This window comes from Malus domestica, chromosome 11, assembly GCF_042453785.1.
Source record: "Malus domestica chromosome 11, GDT2T_hap1".
Lineage (NCBI taxonomy): Eukaryota > Viridiplantae > Streptophyta > Magnoliopsida > Rosales > Rosaceae > Malus > Malus domestica.
The window spans coordinates 6,020,819-6,038,934 of NC_091671.1; the positions used below are offsets into that span (position 1 = coordinate 6,020,819).

An 18,116-nucleotide genomic window follows, 5' to 3' on the forward strand; every position below is an offset into this window, starting at 1 on the left:
GGGCCCTGAATATGGTGGATATTGTCGACTTTGGGCTTACCATTCCCTCACGGTTTTGTTTTTGGGAACTCACGAGCAACTTCTCAGTAGGTCACCCATCTTGGGATTGCTCTGACCACCTTCTCGCTTAACTTCGGAGTTCCTACGGAACCCGAAGCCAGTGAGCTCCCAAAAGGTCTCGTGCTAGGTAGAGATGAGAATATACATATAAGGCTTACATGATCCACTCCCTAGAGTGATGTGGGATCTTACAGTTCTGGTCTCGAAACTCTCATTCTCTAAATTAGTGTAACATAAGGAGACCAAATAAAGAGCCCCCATCTATTCTATCATTAATGTTCTGTTGGGCTTCTTGCTTGTTAAATGGGCCATGTACTTCTTCTATCTAGGCCCAAATTCAAACATCAAAATTTATGCTCAAATCTGGAGCCCAATTAGGCTTAATTGGTACACAAGTCCCTCCGTTCTCGCTAGCCCTAGAAAACAGAGGACTGAACCCTCTCTTCTTCTTCATCTGCGGTCTTCATTTCATCTCGGAATCGCCAATTGCTTCAGGTACTGATTGAATTTCTGATGTTCTCGAATTGGGTCTGTAAATTCGAACTTGTTTTTGTTCCTTTTGCATCCGAACTCGTTTTTCATCTTGTTTATCTTAATGGGCATTTCCGAAGTGTTCAATTGGTTTTCATTTCGTGCATTTTTTTAATTTTTGGTTTTCTTTTTCTGCTCGATGATTTATTTATGAAAGCATTGATCTTGGCATGAAAATTGGGTGACATTGTTGTGATTGGTGCCGTTTGCTCATAAGAGTTCTTAATTTCTAGTTTTTATTTAGGGTTTAGGGTTTGGTTTCTAGTTTTCGTTTGCTAAACCGTCATAAGAGTTCTTAATTTCTAGTCTTTGTTGATGGTGTGTAGTTGGGAGACTGATCGTTGGATACTACACGTAGTAAGAAATTACCTTCTTCTGTTAGGGAAAAAGAAAATCCAATCTTTACAAGTATAGTAAGAATACTTCCACCTGGGAAGCCATGGAACAATCGAAAAATCTTCAAAACGTGTTCATGTAGTCTTTTCGGTGCTTTAGTGAGCAAGAACATAAGATTTTTTAAGATGACAATGTTTCCATGCTTTCTATGTATTGTATAGCCGTTAGAGTTAGTTAATAAGACTTCTCTGACAAAGTATTCAACCAACATGTCATTCCAGTTGCGAATTCTCTTTCGATTAGCTTCTCATTTGTTGTATTTTTTGGAAATGGAAGGCTTCGATTATTCCTTACCGAAAGAAAGTTTCTTTGTACATAGAAAATTTTCATAGGGTTTGCTAGAAATATCGACATTCATGTTTGTGTTATAAAGTAGTATCTGTGATTACTAGTTCCTGTTATTAGTTACCTTTATTTTTACACGTAATGGGCTTCTTCTGATGTGTATTTATCGTCCGGAGATTCCAACCTGTACTTCTTCACAGGCTTTGATATTTTTCAGAAATGAAAATTGTTCGGTTTGCTTTGCGATCCTTCAATGACAGTCGCCGATTTCATCAGCCACATGTGAGAACTCTGTCTACATACATGACATCAGGTACTTTTTCGTATAATCCCTTGCAGTAACTCTCTATGCTGGTGCCATTTTCGTGTGTGTGTGATAATTTATGCACTGAAATTTCGCTTGAGGTAGTACGGCCATAGATTTTATTCTGGTCTTTGGAGGTTATTTTTAGGGCATGGTTTGTTTTCACTTATTATGAAGCTTCTATTTTTCAAGTATTATTCACTCTGGAATTTTTTTTTTGTTGCTTAAAACCTTAAACGCTTCAAACCGGACTATGCACATTACCATTTATCTGTGTCAGGTGGAGGAATGGATGATAAGAAAATTTCTAATTCCTTTGAATCTTCTGATGATTTCGAGCGGCGCATCTTCAGTGAAACTTCTGGGGGTAACTTTTTCTCAAAGCTAGATAGGCTTGGGAAGGCTCATGATGGACATGTTTCAGATCTTGGTGGAGGATTTGGAATTGGAAGTGGAAGTGGTTCCCATGTACTTGATGGCTTAGATGAGAGTTTAAACACATTATCTGATGGAATGGATGGAAAATTAGAGAAAGCAGCCACCTACTTTGAGTATGATGAGGAAGAAGTAGACAAAGATGATTATTCTTTCAGACCAGATATGACTTTTAAGCCAGGAATGACTTATGAAAAAAAAGTACGTTATGGAGCAACCGAACCTTGATTTTTTTTCCATCTCTTTTCCTCTAATCGTTTGTTCCTTATTTTGTGGTATTACAAACTTATAACCTAATTTTAGGCCTTATTTTTCCCAAGTGGAAAATGCATACAATTCAGCCCTTCCTCATTTACAACTGAATCATTTTATTCTTATGTAATCACTATTTGGCTATGTGCAGGATCTGGATCTTACTAAGCCAGGAGTAAGTAAACTTCCCCGTAGGTATGAGTTTGAAGTAACTACAAAGGAAGTTCTTAGAAAAGCTGATTTCAGGGTATGCCTACCTGTCCATCTCCCAAATATATTAAATTTCAAAGAATTACATAGCAAAAAAATAAATAAATGGAGGATCCCCGTTGCTTTGTATATGTTAAGTCAAATCTAAAGCTTCGTTTCTATTGTTGATGACTCTAAACCTATTTGTCCTGTTATGCATAACTAGCATTTGAGACCTAAATTATGCAAAGTAAATCCATCTAAATTGTGCAAGGGATGGTCTATCTTGATTCAGACTTGGTTTCAGAGTTAAATTATTTAGTGAATATGATTTCAGACCATGCAAGGGATGGTCTTTTTATCATGGTGTCTCATGTTTTCTTAGATAATTCAAGAATACTCTTGTCTTTATTATATGTGTTGGTTGCAACTAATTCAGATTATTAGAGAACTTAAATTTTAGCACGATAGAAAGGTTTATGTAAAATGCTCGCAGTTGCCTTGATGTCATTGTTACTCTCCCCCCTGCCACCAGACATTGTTCAAATGTATGTTTTAGCTCTTCATTTTTTTTGGTCCTGGGCTTCCACTGAAATCTGTAATCTGAAATCTTGTTTCACCAGTTTTACAGGTGTGCTTGCATATATTAATCAAGCTCTGAGTTAGGCAGTTTTAATGTTGATTTAGGTTGTCTATCCTATTGATCTCTGATGCTTCAGATGTGTTCTCGCTAAATGTATTATTATTCTGTGCAGAATGTGAGATTCCTTGCGAATTTCTTAACAGAGGCTGGAATTCTTATCAAAAGAAGCAAGGTAAATATGATTGCATGTCGAGTGACTTCAACTTTATTAAACGTGCGCTGAAATTTGATGGTTTATATTTCTTCACTCATAATGTAGACTGGAATTAGCGCCAAAGCTCAGAGGAAGGTCGCCAGGGAAATCAAAACAGCTCGAGCTTTTGGTTTAATGCCTTTCACGACAATGGGGACAAAATCATTCGTTTTTGGGAAAACTATGGAGAGTCTGGATGAAGATTATGAGTACGAAAGTTATGATAACCATATGGGTGATGCCGATGAAAGAGACCCTCTGGCACCCTAAAAGGTCATGCCCGTTATAGTGAGACGCTCTTGAATCTAGAATTTACAGTTGACAGCATAACTATCAAACCTGCCCCTACTCCATAAGAGTACACAAAATGAGAAGGAAGTGATGGAAACAGATGGGTGCTTGGTGAAGGTGAATCCCAGCAGGCCGGTAAATCCACGTTCTGGTTGGTACGTAGGTTATTCAGTTTTTACGGTTTCCAGATGACAATCACTGTAATAACAGCCAAAGTTGTTCGCCTTGGTAATTCAAGTCTATTGGATTTTGGGGTTTTTATTATATTTTGGTATTTTTAGTATATCCATATTTTGTTTTCCGAAAGATAAAGCGTGCCAAAGGAACTACATTTTTCTGAGATCAGTTCTCTTCTTAGTTCAAAATTAAACAAAGATTGAGATGAGTGGTGGGAACTGGCATTTTTTGTGTTTATGTTGAATAAATTGGTGTGATATTGGATAAATTTATGATATCAATATTGAATAAACCCTATATCGTTCCAATTTTATCGGATGTCCCCGAGAATTGAATGATTATCATAAATAAATAAATATAAGGGCAGATTTGCGACCCTATTTTTTAAACACAATTTTTGACATGTTTTTGTAAATTCCACTTTATAATATATTTCAACTATCTGAATAGTCTATCTTTTAGGTATTCCCTCAAAGATTCTGAATACCAAAAATCATCCTAATTTGAAATCATATGACCACTGGATTAAGAGTTTAAGGTCTCTTTGTAGTACCCGTATTGTCCATTTGCTTCACTACAAATGAATGTTTCAATGCTTTTAGATTTGTCTAATTTTTTGCAAAGATAATCTATGGAGGATGTTCTAAAAGATAGACAGTTCATATCGTTGATATACTTTACAAAGTGGACATTAACAAAAACGTGTCTAAACTTGTGTAAAAAAAAATAGTGCTACATATTCGTCTCTATATATCCAATAAATAAATAAATATGGTGTAAATTATGACCCATACAGCGGGTATTTCTAGTGGGGTTTTCACATTACACTAGTTTCCAAACGGAGTTATTTCCAATCGTGGGTAAATTAGAGGCCTAATCGGATAAATGGTCCCGTGGTCATAAGGTATTCGGATGATAGCCCCTGTGGTAAAAAAATTCGGATTTAAACCCCTATGGTCTAAGTCTGTTAGGATTTATGCCCTTCTGTTAAATAATGTTGACGTGGCTGTCACATATATGCCACGTGGCTGCCAAATGTCTGCCACGTGGCAAAAATAAAATTTTTTAATTTTTTTTAAAAACCTGAATTTTTACAAAAAAAAAAAAAAAAAACCCAGAAGCTCCCCCCGCCCTCCGCCCGTTCCCCCCCCCCCGCCGGACTTCTTCTTTTTCTTCCCGCCGGAGCCCTCTCCCCGCGCGACCCTCCTCCCTCTCCTTCTTCCTTCTTCTTCTTCTTCCCGCCGGTCTCCCCGCGCGACTCCTCCCTCTCCCTCTTCCTTCTTCTTCTTCTTCTTCTTCTTCTTCTTCTTCTTCTTCTTCTTCTTCTTCTTCTTCTTCTTCTTCTTCTTCTTCTTCTTCTTCTTCTTCTTCTTCTTCTTCTTCTTCCCGCCGGAGACCAGCTCCCCCCCTCGCCGGAGCCCTCTCCCCGCGCGACCCTCCTCCCTCTCCCTTTTCCTTCTTCTTCTTCTTCTTCTTGCAGATCTGGGTTTTTTTTTTTGGTGTAAAAATTCAGGTTTTTAACTTTAAAAAAAAAAAATTATTATTTTTGCCACGTGGCAGACATTTGGCAGCCACGTGGCATATATGTGGCAGCCACGTCAGCATTATTTAACAGAAGGGCATAAATCCTAACAGAGTTAGACCACAGGGGTTTAAATCCGAATTTTTTTACCACAGGGGCTATCATCCGAATACCTTATGACCACGGGGACCATTTATCCAATTAGGCCTAAATTAGATAATGAGCATTTGAATTAGCAAAGATTTTTTATTTTTTATTTTTATTTTTTTTATTTTTTTTAGTGTCATTTAGTAGTTTATTTGTTACTTTCTTTAAAAATTTGTTACTTCAATCCACTTTCAAATTTTATTTTCATTAGTATCTTAACTTTATTTTATCTGTAAGGTTTAAATTTTATTTACGAACTATTTACTAAACAATATTTATGAATAAAATATGTTGTGGGAAGTAATTTGCTAACTTGAATAAGTAGCAAATGACTTTACAAGTATAAAAGATTAGTTGCTACTTCTTCAATTTGCTAATTGGGTAAAAAATGTCAATCCGCATTTGAGTTTGGATTGAAATTTTATTTTGATTGTTGCAAGTTGCAACCTCTGCTGAAGACGTGTTTACTGTTTTTGTTACGTGAAATAAAAAATCTAACTTTACCTAGTTGCCACCTCCATGATGCTCTTAGTTGTTAGTTTGTCTAATCATTCCATAAAGAAGTTTGGCCTATCTAACAAATTATGGTTCAATTTAGAAAAAATAATCATTCTCTGCATATGTCGGTTAGTCTACCTGACCAAGTCAGTGTGTTCGTTCTCTTATACATCATTTTGAATTCTCTTTATAAATTAGAATATTAGAACAGAATATCATTGTTGCAGAAAATATTAAAATCAGCTTTCCATAATCCTCTTAATTTAACATAAAACAAAAATTAAATAAACAAGGAAACCTTGTTTTAGAGCCTTACCCGTCGATCTTTGTATCTAGGGACCAAAGGACAAAAAGACATTAATTTTAATGGCACTCAGTACCCCTTGTCAAAAATATCATAGCAGAGGTTTAAGGGTTGCTTTCATGGTTCAATTTTCTGATGAATTTATTCACATATTCTACTTAGAAGAACCAACAAATAAAAATAGAAACAAACAGCCAAGCAGCGTTGCATGTTCCTCTTCTTTTTTTGTTGGCAACAACACTACGAATGTTAAAGGGACCATATGATCGAAAGATTTTTCAATGTGATCAATACACAGAATGGTATATCACGTGTTATTATATAAATTGTGGAATATGTGTGCTAGAAAGTTAATAATTAAAAAAATAAAATTTCTCACCACTTATATTAAAACACGGTGTACCATTTGTGTCCCGTCACAATTAAAAATTTCTCCACATGCTCCACCCTCTTGCCTATTATATTCTGTCACCTTCTTCCTCAGCCCCTCTCCCTCCAAATGAAGAAGAAAAACCAGAAACCCCCACTTACCCATCACCCAAATCTTCATAAATGACACTTCCACGCGAACCCTTCTCTCTCACCGCCGCAATCTTGATCACAACCTTCATATCTTCTCTCATCACACCACATGATTGGTGGTTGGCCGACGCCCTTGGCTTAGCCTCCACCACAGCTATCACATATGGCACTCCGACGGTTTGTGGCATTGTGGCTGAGAGCCCCACACAGAGCATACAGTGCTTTCAAAACGGTCAGATTGCCATTTCAGTCCAACCCAATATTTCTTTTCAATCCATTTCTGGAGGGAAGAGCTTCTTCTGTGGCCTCAGGTCTGGAGGGTTTGCCCTTCTCTGCTGGGAGACCAGCTTGTCTAGCTCAAATAGGTTTCGGCCGAAACTAATATATCACAGTGGAAGTGTAGCTTTGACTGATCTGGCTGTGGGTGATGAGCAAGTTTGCGCTAGGGAAGTCAACTCTAGAATGGTCAGGTGCTGGAGAGGAAGAGATAATGCAAGTGGGGTTTTGTTTTCCTCACCTGGGGAAGCATTGTGGTTTCAAACAATCACATCCGGAAGCGGGTTTTCGTGTGGGATTTTGTTGAATGATGGGAGAGTTCTGTGTTGGGGCAAGAGTGATGTTGGAGCTGAGATTCAAACAGGGTTTGAGAAAGTGAACATGTCAAGCCTTGTTGCAGGCGGATCTCATGCTTGTGGCTTGAGTATGAATGGAACATTGGTCTGCAGAGGAAACAACGATTTCGGGCAATTGAATGTACCTTCAAGTACTTCGACTTTCCAGTTTTCAGGCCTTGCGTTGGGGGCAAATTTTACTTGTGCCATTCGGCGAAAAAATGGATTCGTTGTATGCTGGGGAGGAAGAAACATATTTGAATATGACAGTGTTGTAATTACAAATGTTTCATTTGAGTTAATTTCTGCAGGTTTGAATTTCGTGTGCGGCGTGACAACGAGTAATTTATCAGTGATTTGTTGGGGACCAGGGTGGTCTAGTTCGCATGATAATCTTCCACTGGGAATGATTATTCCTGGTCCATGTGTGCAGGGTCCATGTACTAGCTGTGTGTACCCGAATTCGGAGACTCTTTGTGGTGGTTCGGGGGAAATATGCAGATCATGCCGGGCTGAACTTCCATTAGCACTTCCATTGCCTCCAATAAATCAACCTACACAAGCTTCAAAGCCGGGTTTTTCGTTATTCAAAACAAAAAATAGGCTTCTGTTGGTTTTTGCAATAGTTGGATCAGTTGGGACATTTGCAGGACTCTGCACTATTGTCTTTTGCCTACGGACTGGACTCTGTGGTTCTTGGTTAAACTGCCATGACTCTGTACGAACCGAAAGTTTTCCTGATCCAAATGTGGGTTGTTCTGCTGCTAGAGTCGCCAATGTTCCTACTTCATTAGCATCAAGTTCCATGAAGGGCAGTTTAAGTGGTTCATCGTCGAAGCATGGTGACAAGATTGAGTCATTTCACCTGGTAGAGCTTTCCACTGCCACCAAATATTTCTCCACCGAAAACAAGATCGGTGCTGGGAGCTTTGGCATTGTCTATAAAGGCAAGCTTGCGGATGGTCGTGAAGTGGCCATCAAGAGGGGACATACAAGTACCAGGAACAAGAAATTTCAGGAGAAAGAGAGCGCGTTTGACTCCGAATTAGCATTGCTGTCCCGGCTTCACCACAAACACCTGGTGAAGCTAGTGGGATCCTGTGAAGCTAACGACGAGAGGCTTTTGGTTTACGAGTACATGAGCAACGGTTCACTTCATGATCACTTGCATAGCAAGGAAAATGTGGAGAAAAATAGCAGCAATGTGAATTCTTGGAAAATGAGGATAAAAATCGCGCTTGGTGCAGCCAGGGGAGTAGAGTATCTTCACAATTATGCAGTGCCAACAATAATTCACAGGGACATCAAGTCCTCAAACATTCTTTTGGATGCAAATTGGAATGCAAGGGTATCAGATTTTGGACTGTCATTATTGGGGCCGGGATCAAACCAAGAGATCATGTCGTCCAAAGCTGTTGGAACAATTGGGTACATTGATCCCGAGTACTTTGTGTCAAACGTTTTGACAGCAAGGAGTGATGTCTACGGATTTGGAGTGGTTCTATTGGAGCTTTTGACAGGGAAGAAGGCTCTGTTTAGAAGTAGTGAAGACGGAGGTCCAATGACGGTTGTGGAATACGTAGGGCCGCGAATAATGGCAGGGGAGCTGCAAAGCATGTTGGATAAAAGGGTGGGGCAGCCCGACCCAAATGAAGGCGAAGCAGTTGAGCTCTTGGCTTATACTGCTATGCGTTGTGTGAACTTGGAGGGGAAGGGAAGGCCTAGCATGACTGACATTGTAGCCAATTTAGAGAGGGCTCTTGCTCTTTGCGAGGATGATCCTTTTAGCTTCTCTACCACCACAATTTCCCTCCCTTCAGTGTAAAATTCTATTCCAAAAAAAAAAAAAAATGTTCATTCTTTTCTACCTTATTAATTCCATACCAATTTTTGTTTTCTTTTCTGTTTCGCCTTTTACTTTAATTTGGACGAGTCTTTGCGCAACAAAAATGTTGTTTCTTTGTGATCGAAAGGTCACAAGTTGAAGTCGTGGAAATAATCTCTTTGCAAAATAAGGGTATGATTGCTTACCATACATGTTCGCAAAGCGTGGAGCCTCATTGGCTTAGAGTCGCCCTTGACGTTTTATCCTTGTTATTAAGATTTTTTTTTCTCCTGTCATGATGGCCTTGTGTGATCTTGTTTGCGGTGCTAAGAGTATCTCTTCACTTTTTGCTCCTCAATGTTGGAGCTGTTGAATAAGACTTGGTTGGTGTGGGATAAATGGGGCCGTGATAGAGATTCTAATCAACTCCATCAATCCCTACAAAGTGGATCTTTAATCACTTTTCTAAACCTAAAAATAGTTTGGAATTATAGTTTAATTGATTAAGAATATTTATCTATGCATAAAAAAGGCCCATAGTTCATAGTTTAGTTGATTAAGAGTATCCACCTATGCACATGAGGTTTCAAATTCGATTATATAACATAAAAATAGCTCATGATGAAAATAAAAGAACTAAGTCGCGTTGAAAGACGCGCATAACAAGTTTAGTATGCTCCTGAGTATACAATTTAACTATTTGAAATCTATTTTAAAAACAAAAGGAAATTACCAAATATTGGGTTTGGATATTTAAATAACAAAGTTGACAAAAAAAAAAAAAAAACAAAGAAAAAGATCAAGAATTTTGAGTCACACTAGTTGAAAAACGCGGTGCCTCTGCCTCTGGCGGCTGCACCGTTTGATAAATCACAGGCTGTACAACAGCTATGTGCTGATGATGAAAGTGGGGTTATAAAAAATAGTAAGTCTAAGATTACTAGTTAGCTTATTAATTAATTACTAATTAGGTACCAAATGATGAATCATATGAAGCAATAGGAAGTTGGAACCTACTATAATATTTATCGACATTCAAATTATTGCTTTAGGAAGATTCTAGGGATCTTTTACACGATTTTTTTTCAAATGTTCTTCGTTAAGCTAATGTGGTCACCCATCGTAGTAGCTAGTTTAACTTGTTTATTACAATTGAAATGTTATGATTTGAAAAACCTCGTAATTTCAATCACAACATTCTCTTTGTTGATTGTACATTTTTTAGAGTGCTAAAACACTGTTTTTCTCATAAAAAAAAAAAAAACTATTTTAGGTGTCGGAAAAAAAAAAGAATGTATTATTAAACACAAAAATTCGAGTGCAGGTGAATACATTACTTGATTTACAAGCTTTGTATTTTGTTGTAAGCTCTATTTTTTGTGCATAATAAGAATATATCAAATACAAAACTTCAGATACAACGGGATATATTTTTATAGCAGCTGCAAGGTTAGTGTGTGCAATATTTAACATAGAATATACAGCAGATTATGAGTAAGCACACTTAATTAAACCTCATTTGTCAATTCAAATCTCATCAGAAGCCTCACAGATCTATACTTTTGACCTCTTTCGCTGTGCAGAGGAACAGCTCGGATCCCAGTTCTGAGCTCTCGTATTGGCAGACATGTTTGGCCACCAAAGTCATGTCTGGCGGGAGTGTCATACTCATTGACTTCAACTCTAAGCACAGCCAGCTCTGGAACCCTCAATGGGAAGGTGAACTCCTTGTTCCAAACTGGCACCCATTGGTCCTCTATTGGTTCGGTTTTCAGCATTTTTGTTTTGTCCCTCGGGACTCCCTCAATTCCAACCTGTACGTGATAATATTTAATTTGTTTACGTTGAAATTCACTTTGAATCTCATCTATTTGCATATATGAGTTAGTGTTATGTTATGTATCATATTAGTTGATACAAATAATTGAAATAAAAATTTATGCATGAGAGCGAAAGATGATATTTATGGTAGATATTAGACTTGTTTGACTGTTAATTTAAACCATGCATTAAACAAGAATTTATTTAATCAACTTGTCTACATTAACCCTTGTGTCAAGATGTTACGTCTCAATGAGGAAAGTTATACATTCATTTAAACAGTGAGCAATTGGCATGATATGTGTCATAGTAGGTAATGAAAAGTTAAGATAAAAGTGGATACATGTACTCTTTCTTGGAATTATTTGATTTATAGCAACTACTAGTTATTGGTTAATATTGTATCTGTCAAACAGTTAATTTGGACTGGCTACTCAAATTAGAACCCTATATATTGAATTAGTTTGGCAATCTGACAACATAAATCGATAATTTCTCGCTGAATAAAGGATGCATGGGGATGTAAATGTGAATGAACATTTTGTTGTCATACCCTCACGTAGAAGTCCGGTGGAGAACATAGATCAAAGTGTGTGCGGTGGAAATCTAAACGCCATCCGTCACCCATGTATACTTTTACCTGCTTGTCAAGAAAATGTTACGGAGGAAGAGTAACAGTAACTGACATGCTTAATAAGTTTCATCAGATATACCTTCAAAGTTTTTTTCACCGGTAAAGATGCATTAGGGTCAAAAACCTCATTATTTGGGCTAGCCAGCAAAAATTCAGGTTTCTTCACATAGCCGCAACCTCCATTTGCTCTGAACATTCCTTCCATAATCCAAAGGTGCTTTCCATGTCCCTTTGAGAAATACACAGTTGTGATATAAGCAGGGAATTGGGTGAGAATAGAAGAAGAAAATTTTAGCAATTCCTCATTAACTCACTCGACTTTCTATTTGCTTATGAGCTTCTTAATCTTTTAAAACGTGTCAATGTACATTACAATGATCAAACTTATCACTTTTATATGAGTTTTTCTTCTCTTGAATAGACAAAAGTAACTCTCAATTTAACCGAAAATTTGACAGATCTTGTGGTAGAGACCAAATTGTCACGTTCTAAATGATTAGGGGGGCTCAAAGCCAAATGGAAAATCGAATGGGCAAATCAAAAGAATGTACCAAGTTCAAAGGGCCGTGCTAAAATTTTCCTTTCCTAGTAAGTAAGTTCTTAACTACATGTTCATATATTGTCAAAGAAGTAGAAGCCGATTATCTAAAAAGCAATCTACAATTTTCAAAAGAAATCTAACTTGCATATTGAATGCCACCATTTGAGCTCCATGAGTCCATGCAAGCATAGGCTTATAATTTGATGAGTTCAAACGTGTACCCTTTGGATAAACCCTCAACAAATTCCTCTGAGTAAACCTAGACAAAGATTAAAGCATATTCTATCATTTAGATGGTGAAAAAAGAATTACCCCATAACCTTCTTATGCATAACATCACCTGACAATGTCGGATCCACGAGTTCTTGTTTCATTTTCGAGTTGTTGCTCGCTCAAGCTAAGACGTCTGACTTTATTTGGATCGATATGCCATTTATCTAACCCACGTTTCGGCTTCCCTGCGTGAATCGCAATCAACTGTTTATATTCCGGAATAGCATTCTCCTCGTCTTTATCTTCATCTTCTTCATCATCTTGTTCGCTTTCCTGCCATCAAGTGTGTAATGATACATTAAAAAGGGTAACATGATTTGTGATGAGTTAAGCATATATATGTTAGGCTTACTAATACAATGTAGATTATTTCTAATGCACCTTATGATCAGTGGATCCAGATTGATCTCTAGGTTTCTGCGATTCAGGATACTTCGGTGGCTTGGTAGAAATCAAAATTTTCCTCTTCAATGATGCCGGTGAAGGGAATTCCGTTAAGGATTCTGAATGGGGAGAGTACAGCATGTCACCAAATGTCTCAGTGAGCATCTGCAATCACATTTTTTTGAAAATTTGAAACCACAAAAATTAATGCGTTGAAAACTATAAAATAGGAAAGCCTAAGGTAGGAAATTATATTCACCGTTGCCACTATAGCTTGAAGATTTGAAGGTAAGTGGTCTCAAATGTTATGACAACAGGGTACTCAGAAGCAACAAAAGCGTTGTCCTTGATCGCGCGCAAACATTTGACGAGGTCCACCGAACTTGTAAGCGTCCTAAAGGTTGGAAGAGATTAAATTCTATAATGAAAATATTGTCAATCAGTTAGGATAAATAATTTGTACGAGAGCAACCAAAGATTAAATTCATACCTTCCGTGACGAACCTTCACGTCATTTTTCTTAGAACTCGGCCACAAGTCTAATTCGATAACTCTAACACCTTGTTGCAGCGCGTTAATTATCGGACGGACACTGCTGTTACTGCTGAGTTGATTTCCCTTTAAGTAAGAGTTGTGGCCGGTAAATAGGAAATAATGAGCCAATGGAGAATTCATGTCATGGTGCACCTAAATCCCAACACATTTATCATCAAATTTCAATACACTAATCGTCATTTTGTCACGTTAATATGCTATAGAGCTGCGAATATTTTTTTAGAAAGTTTAGATGCGGTAGTACTTTTTTAAAATGAAATCATCTTCAGCACTCCGTCCATGTGAGACGAACCAGAGAATAAAAAGTTTGATGAAATTACCTTTGAAGAGAGAGGAGGATTAAGGTCACCGAGGAGATATCGAAAGAAGGCATCAAGGTCGAGATCCTTTCGTTGAAAGATGTTGAGATGCTTGAGATTGTTGAAAATGGCATGAGCATCCTCCTTGGTAGCACTGGATTCTCCTTGAAACTCAATCAGAAATTTCTGCAGGCCATCAATGGTCATGGTGCCATTTTCCGCGTATAGATCAAAAAGGTTCTTAATGTCTTCAGGAGGTTCTGCCATCCAGAGCCTAAATTTTCTCTGGAAGCAAAAGCAGACATTGAAAGACTGCTTATTAGACATTTTTTAAACTACTTTCTCCAGTTTATTTTATTAGAACAGAGAAAGGAAGAAATGAATTAAGTTTTGGTTTCGACAGTCATCTACGTATTCATCCCGGCTTTTATGTATGAGTGACCTACACTGGAACTCGCATACATTAACGGCTAACAAATGTTTAGCATCTCCCGAAAAGAACATATTTGGCTAGAGATTCTTAGGACTGGCTTTGCAGCAATGTCAGAATCTGTGCTCTTGAAAACTTTAATTCCCAGCCCTCCACATTCCCTACTCTTTCTGTAAAAGTCAGGTACAAGCTGTTATATATATGACAATTCCTATCTCAATCAAACAAAGAGAATGCTGCTTTAATACCTGCCTTTCTCACTTGTAGATTCTCTTCTGTCAGTGCAAATTGGCTAAAATGATCTTTATATCCCGATAAATTTCATATTCGGACAACTACGATGTTCCTTAGATTTTGAGGAGTGATACGCAAGGCACGTAAATTTTATATGGTTAATTTCGGAAAGAAAAAGTTTCAAACAGCATTTGGTTCTATGGCCCGGGGACAAAAAGAGTGAATTTATCCATATCGATCTGCAGCTTAAATCATAAATGTGAAAAAGATGAAGGGAAACAAAAGGGCACTGAATATATGTTTCTAGAGAGAGAGAGAGAGAGAGAGTGAGTGAGAGAGAGGGCATGTAATTGGAAGTTTGAATATATCAATAGTTCTTGTTGTTAACGTGAGCATTAGCAGCCCAGCCGCGTCGGGTTACCTAGTTGACTTTATATTAGGGTTTCCTATGATTGTATAATTATCATGTATAATCTCTTGTAAATCATATATGTACGTATTTGCCTTCTTAACGGAGTAGAATAATATACGAAAATTCTCAAATATTTTAGCATGGTATAGAGAGAAGAACGATTCTATGATCACTCTCTCAAATACCCAATATTTAAAATCAATATAATTCCAGCAACACAGTAAATGTAGTTCAGTTTTAAGGGGTGAATTACTTAAATCCTGAGTCAATTTAATTTTATTTTCGATTTCACGACCACGTGGAACTTATTGTTTTAAGTTTGTTAACTTGTAATTTTTGAGTGTTAAATGCTGCAATTGATATTTAGCAACCACTGAAATTCGTGGCTCAATGAGAAATTATGGGTCAAGGGATCGTTGATTGATTATATAGATCGTCATGGTTGATGGGACGATTTATTCGGTTAGGTACCGCAGAGGAAATCTGGATTAAGAAAATAACAAAATATTGAAATATGGTAATTTTACAGAATGTTGATCAAACATAGTAAAATGTTGGAATTTTTTCTAAAAATATCTTGTGAAGGACTTAGAAAAGGTATTCCGGTTTTTAATTTGTTCTGAAGATAGTTCATGTTATTTTCTTACACGAGTAATGTTAGGGAGACTAAATTTGTAAACTAAATTTGCAAACTAAATGATGTATCACCAATAGGAATGTACGTTTATCAACGCTTAAGCAATAAACCAATCATCAACTTCCATCTCCTTTAGTTTCCAAAATTTAGTTTACAAATTTAGTCTCCCTAGCATTACCCTTTCTTATAGCTATCGCGATAGTCTCTTACTAATGTACAACGCTAACTAGAGAAAACTTACACTTATCATTGTATCGTTAGTGTACAACGCTACAATGGTGGTGTACCCATGCCGTTTTATCGTAAATGAAAGAAAAAAAAAAAGGATAAGTGTAGGAGGGAAAAAGGGTGCAGAAATCACTTGTTGAAGGATAAAAAAAAAACAAAAACAAAAAACAAAACTGAAAAAACCAAGGCATAATAGCGACGACAAAATCTGGTGAAAGAGAGACTTAAAACTTAAACATTATTAGCTCTCCCAAACTTGACGACTAAACAATGACAAGAACCTCCGGCGGCCAAAGAGACACAATATGGTTTAATCTACCAGTTCGAGCTGAAATACAGGCAAATAAAAAGTTTGAACAAAAATCATGACCTATAACAAGAAATTAAATGCTCAGAAAAAATCGATTATTTAAATTTGTTTTGGAAAACTTGCTGATCGCGGATTAATTAGTGCATTCTGCACTGCCAGCGTCCTTAAATCAAAGGTGCACGTGGTGAAGGGGCAGGGCGGACCGGCCTCCCACGGTGCCATTTTCTTTGGCCAACACACGTATGAACAGGTCACGCACCATGCAATCTATCCAATTCACCGTACCTTCTAAGACTCGAAACCGAAGCTCCATGATTAAACTTTCAAACCAGAAACTGCATTCGCATACGACACACATAGTTTTACACATGAATTCCACGATCACATGGATTAAGGACATTCTTTCTTGATGAAGTCAAGCACGTAAGATCCCATCACGACGTTTACAGATTGATGATTCAATACACATAAGAACATGAGATTTTGAAGAAAAAGCAGGAAGAACAATGTAGGAGGTAGAACTAGAGAAAGGCAAAGCTAATGTCTGAAAATATGCTTATGTGTAGAAGGCATGAAAAGAATTAGAAAATTTTGAGTTTTAAAGATAAAGACAAAATAAAAGGTAAAGTTAATAGTACCTGTATTTACCTTTTAGTGTAAAGATATGATTTTTCGTTAAAATAAATAGTACCGGGAGTTTTTCGTTAAAGTTCCTTAAAACAATGCCATCACCAATGAGGCGCAAGCAATGTATGATGTAACACAACAGTGGAGAATGACATGACGCGAGAATAGTTACTGATAAATTTAAGATAATTTTGAGATACAAACACGACATATGAACACGATATAGTGTTATACTTTTGTTATATACATGTGAAACATTATTTCGGAAATAACAAAAGAAAGAAGAAATAAAAATTCCAGAAATAAATCCGGCTGAGCCATGAAATTTAAATTTACCACAAATGGTGTATACGGGCAATGTTCATATGGTTCTAAAAGTTGAAAACTTTAAGCTTTTAGCCCTTTGGGGATCACCAAAAAGCTCCAAACTCAAAACTCACCGTTTCAGTCAGACCGAAATGCGAACCTCTCGACCTTCTCGTCGTTCAGATTAATCCCGGCCATTGCCTCGCCCAATCCGCAGCTGATGTCCGCCAGCACATCCGGGTCACTGTAATGGGTCGAAGCCTGCACAATCGCCCGGGCTCTCCGGGCCGGGTCGCTGCTCTTGAACACACCCGACCCGACGAAAACCCCGTCGCACCCCAACTGCATCATCAGCGCCGCGTCTGCGGGAGTCGCCACGCCGCCGGCGGCAAAATGCACCACCGGCAGCCTCCCGACCTGCTTCGTCTGCATCATGAGATCGTACGGGGCCGAGATTCTCTTCGCGTACGCAAACACCTCGTCGTCGTCCATGTTCCTCAAGACCCTGATGTCCCCCATCACGTGCCGGACGTGCCGAACGGCTTCGACGATGTTCCCGGTGCCGGCTTCCCCCTTCGTCCGGATCATCGCGGCGCCCTCGCGGATCCGGCGGAGCGCCTCGCCGAGATCCCGGCATCCGCAGACGAACGGGACTCGAAAATTGTGCTTGTTGATGTGGTGCTCGTCGTCGGCGAGGGTGAGGACTTCGCTCTCGTCGACGTAGTCGACGCCGATGGCTTCGAGGATTTGGGCCTCGACAAAATGGCCGATGCGGGCTTTGGCCATGACGGGGATGGTGACGGAGCGCTTGATCTCCTTGATGAGCTGGGGATCGGACATTCGAGCAACACCACCCTGTGATCGGATATCGGAGGGGACGCGCTCGAGGGCCATGACGGCGCAGGCACCGGATTCCTCGGCGATACGGGCCTGGGCGGGGTTGACGACGTCCATGATGACGCCACCGCGGAGCATTTGGGCGAGGCCGACTTTGACGGAGAACGGGGAAGACTTGCTGGTGGTTTCGTATATGGCGCCTTTGCCGTAGACGGTGACGACGCCGCTTCTGTCAGCCATTTTCTGGGGGATTTGTGGATTGTGAGATTTCGCAAGAAAGGAGGAGGAAGGTGGTGGAGAACGATGGTATTTTTATTTTATTTTATTTTTAACTTCCCGCTCTGTTACTCCGATTTCCAGTATCTATTTTTAGAAACTCCAATTACTTTTTAGACTTGGGTGG

General features: G+C 38.5%; 3 protein-coding genes and 1 pseudogene across 5 annotated transcripts; 2 read left to right on the top strand and 2 right to left on the bottom strand.

Moving 5' to 3' along the window:
• The first annotated feature begins 398 nt into the window (after positions 1 to 398).
• On the top strand, positions 399 to 3,843 carry LOC103447385 (uncharacterized). 3 transcript variants are annotated; one of them, XM_008386573.4, is made up of 6 exons: positions 399 to 555; positions 1,490 to 1,585; positions 1,857 to 2,212; positions 2,415 to 2,510; positions 3,208 to 3,267; positions 3,355 to 3,843. In XM_008386573.4, the coding sequence occupies exons 1-6, from the start codon at positions 414 to 416 to the stop codon at positions 3,556 to 3,558; spliced, it is 954 nt and encodes a 317-aa protein (XP_008384795.3). In that variant the 5' UTR covers positions 399 to 413; the 3' UTR covers positions 3,559 to 3,843. The 3 variants fall into 3 exon arrangements, with proteins under 3 accessions (XP_008384795.3, XP_070664000.1, XP_070663999.1); XM_070807899.1 differs by having other exon boundaries at positions 425 to 555; positions 1,449 to 1,585; XM_070807898.1 differs by having other exon boundaries at positions 428 to 555; positions 1,473 to 1,585.
• Positions 3,844 to 6,708: 2,865 nt separating this feature from the next.
• On the top strand, positions 6,709 to 9,259 carry LOC103447386 (putative serine/threonine-protein kinase-like protein CCR3). Its single transcript, XM_008386574.4, has one exon. The coding sequence runs from the start codon at positions 6,780 to 6,782 to the stop codon at positions 9,183 to 9,185; it is 2,406 nt and encodes an 801-aa protein (XP_008384796.2). The 5' UTR covers positions 6,709 to 6,779; the 3' UTR covers positions 9,186 to 9,259.
• A 1,336-nt stretch (positions 9,260 to 10,595) lies between these two features.
• On the bottom strand, positions 10,596 to 14,129 carry LOC103447387 (phosphoinositide phospholipase C 2-like; annotated as a pseudogene).
• A 2,595-nt stretch (positions 14,130 to 16,724) lies between these two features.
• On the bottom strand, positions 16,725 to 18,078 carry LOC103447388 (probable pyridoxal 5'-phosphate synthase subunit PDX1). Its single transcript, XM_008386576.4, has one exon. The coding sequence runs from the start codon at positions 17,951 to 17,953 to the stop codon at positions 17,015 to 17,017; it is 939 nt and encodes a 312-aa protein (XP_008384798.1). The 5' UTR covers positions 17,954 to 18,078; the 3' UTR covers positions 16,725 to 17,014.
• Positions 18,079 to 18,116: the final 38 nt, after the last annotated feature.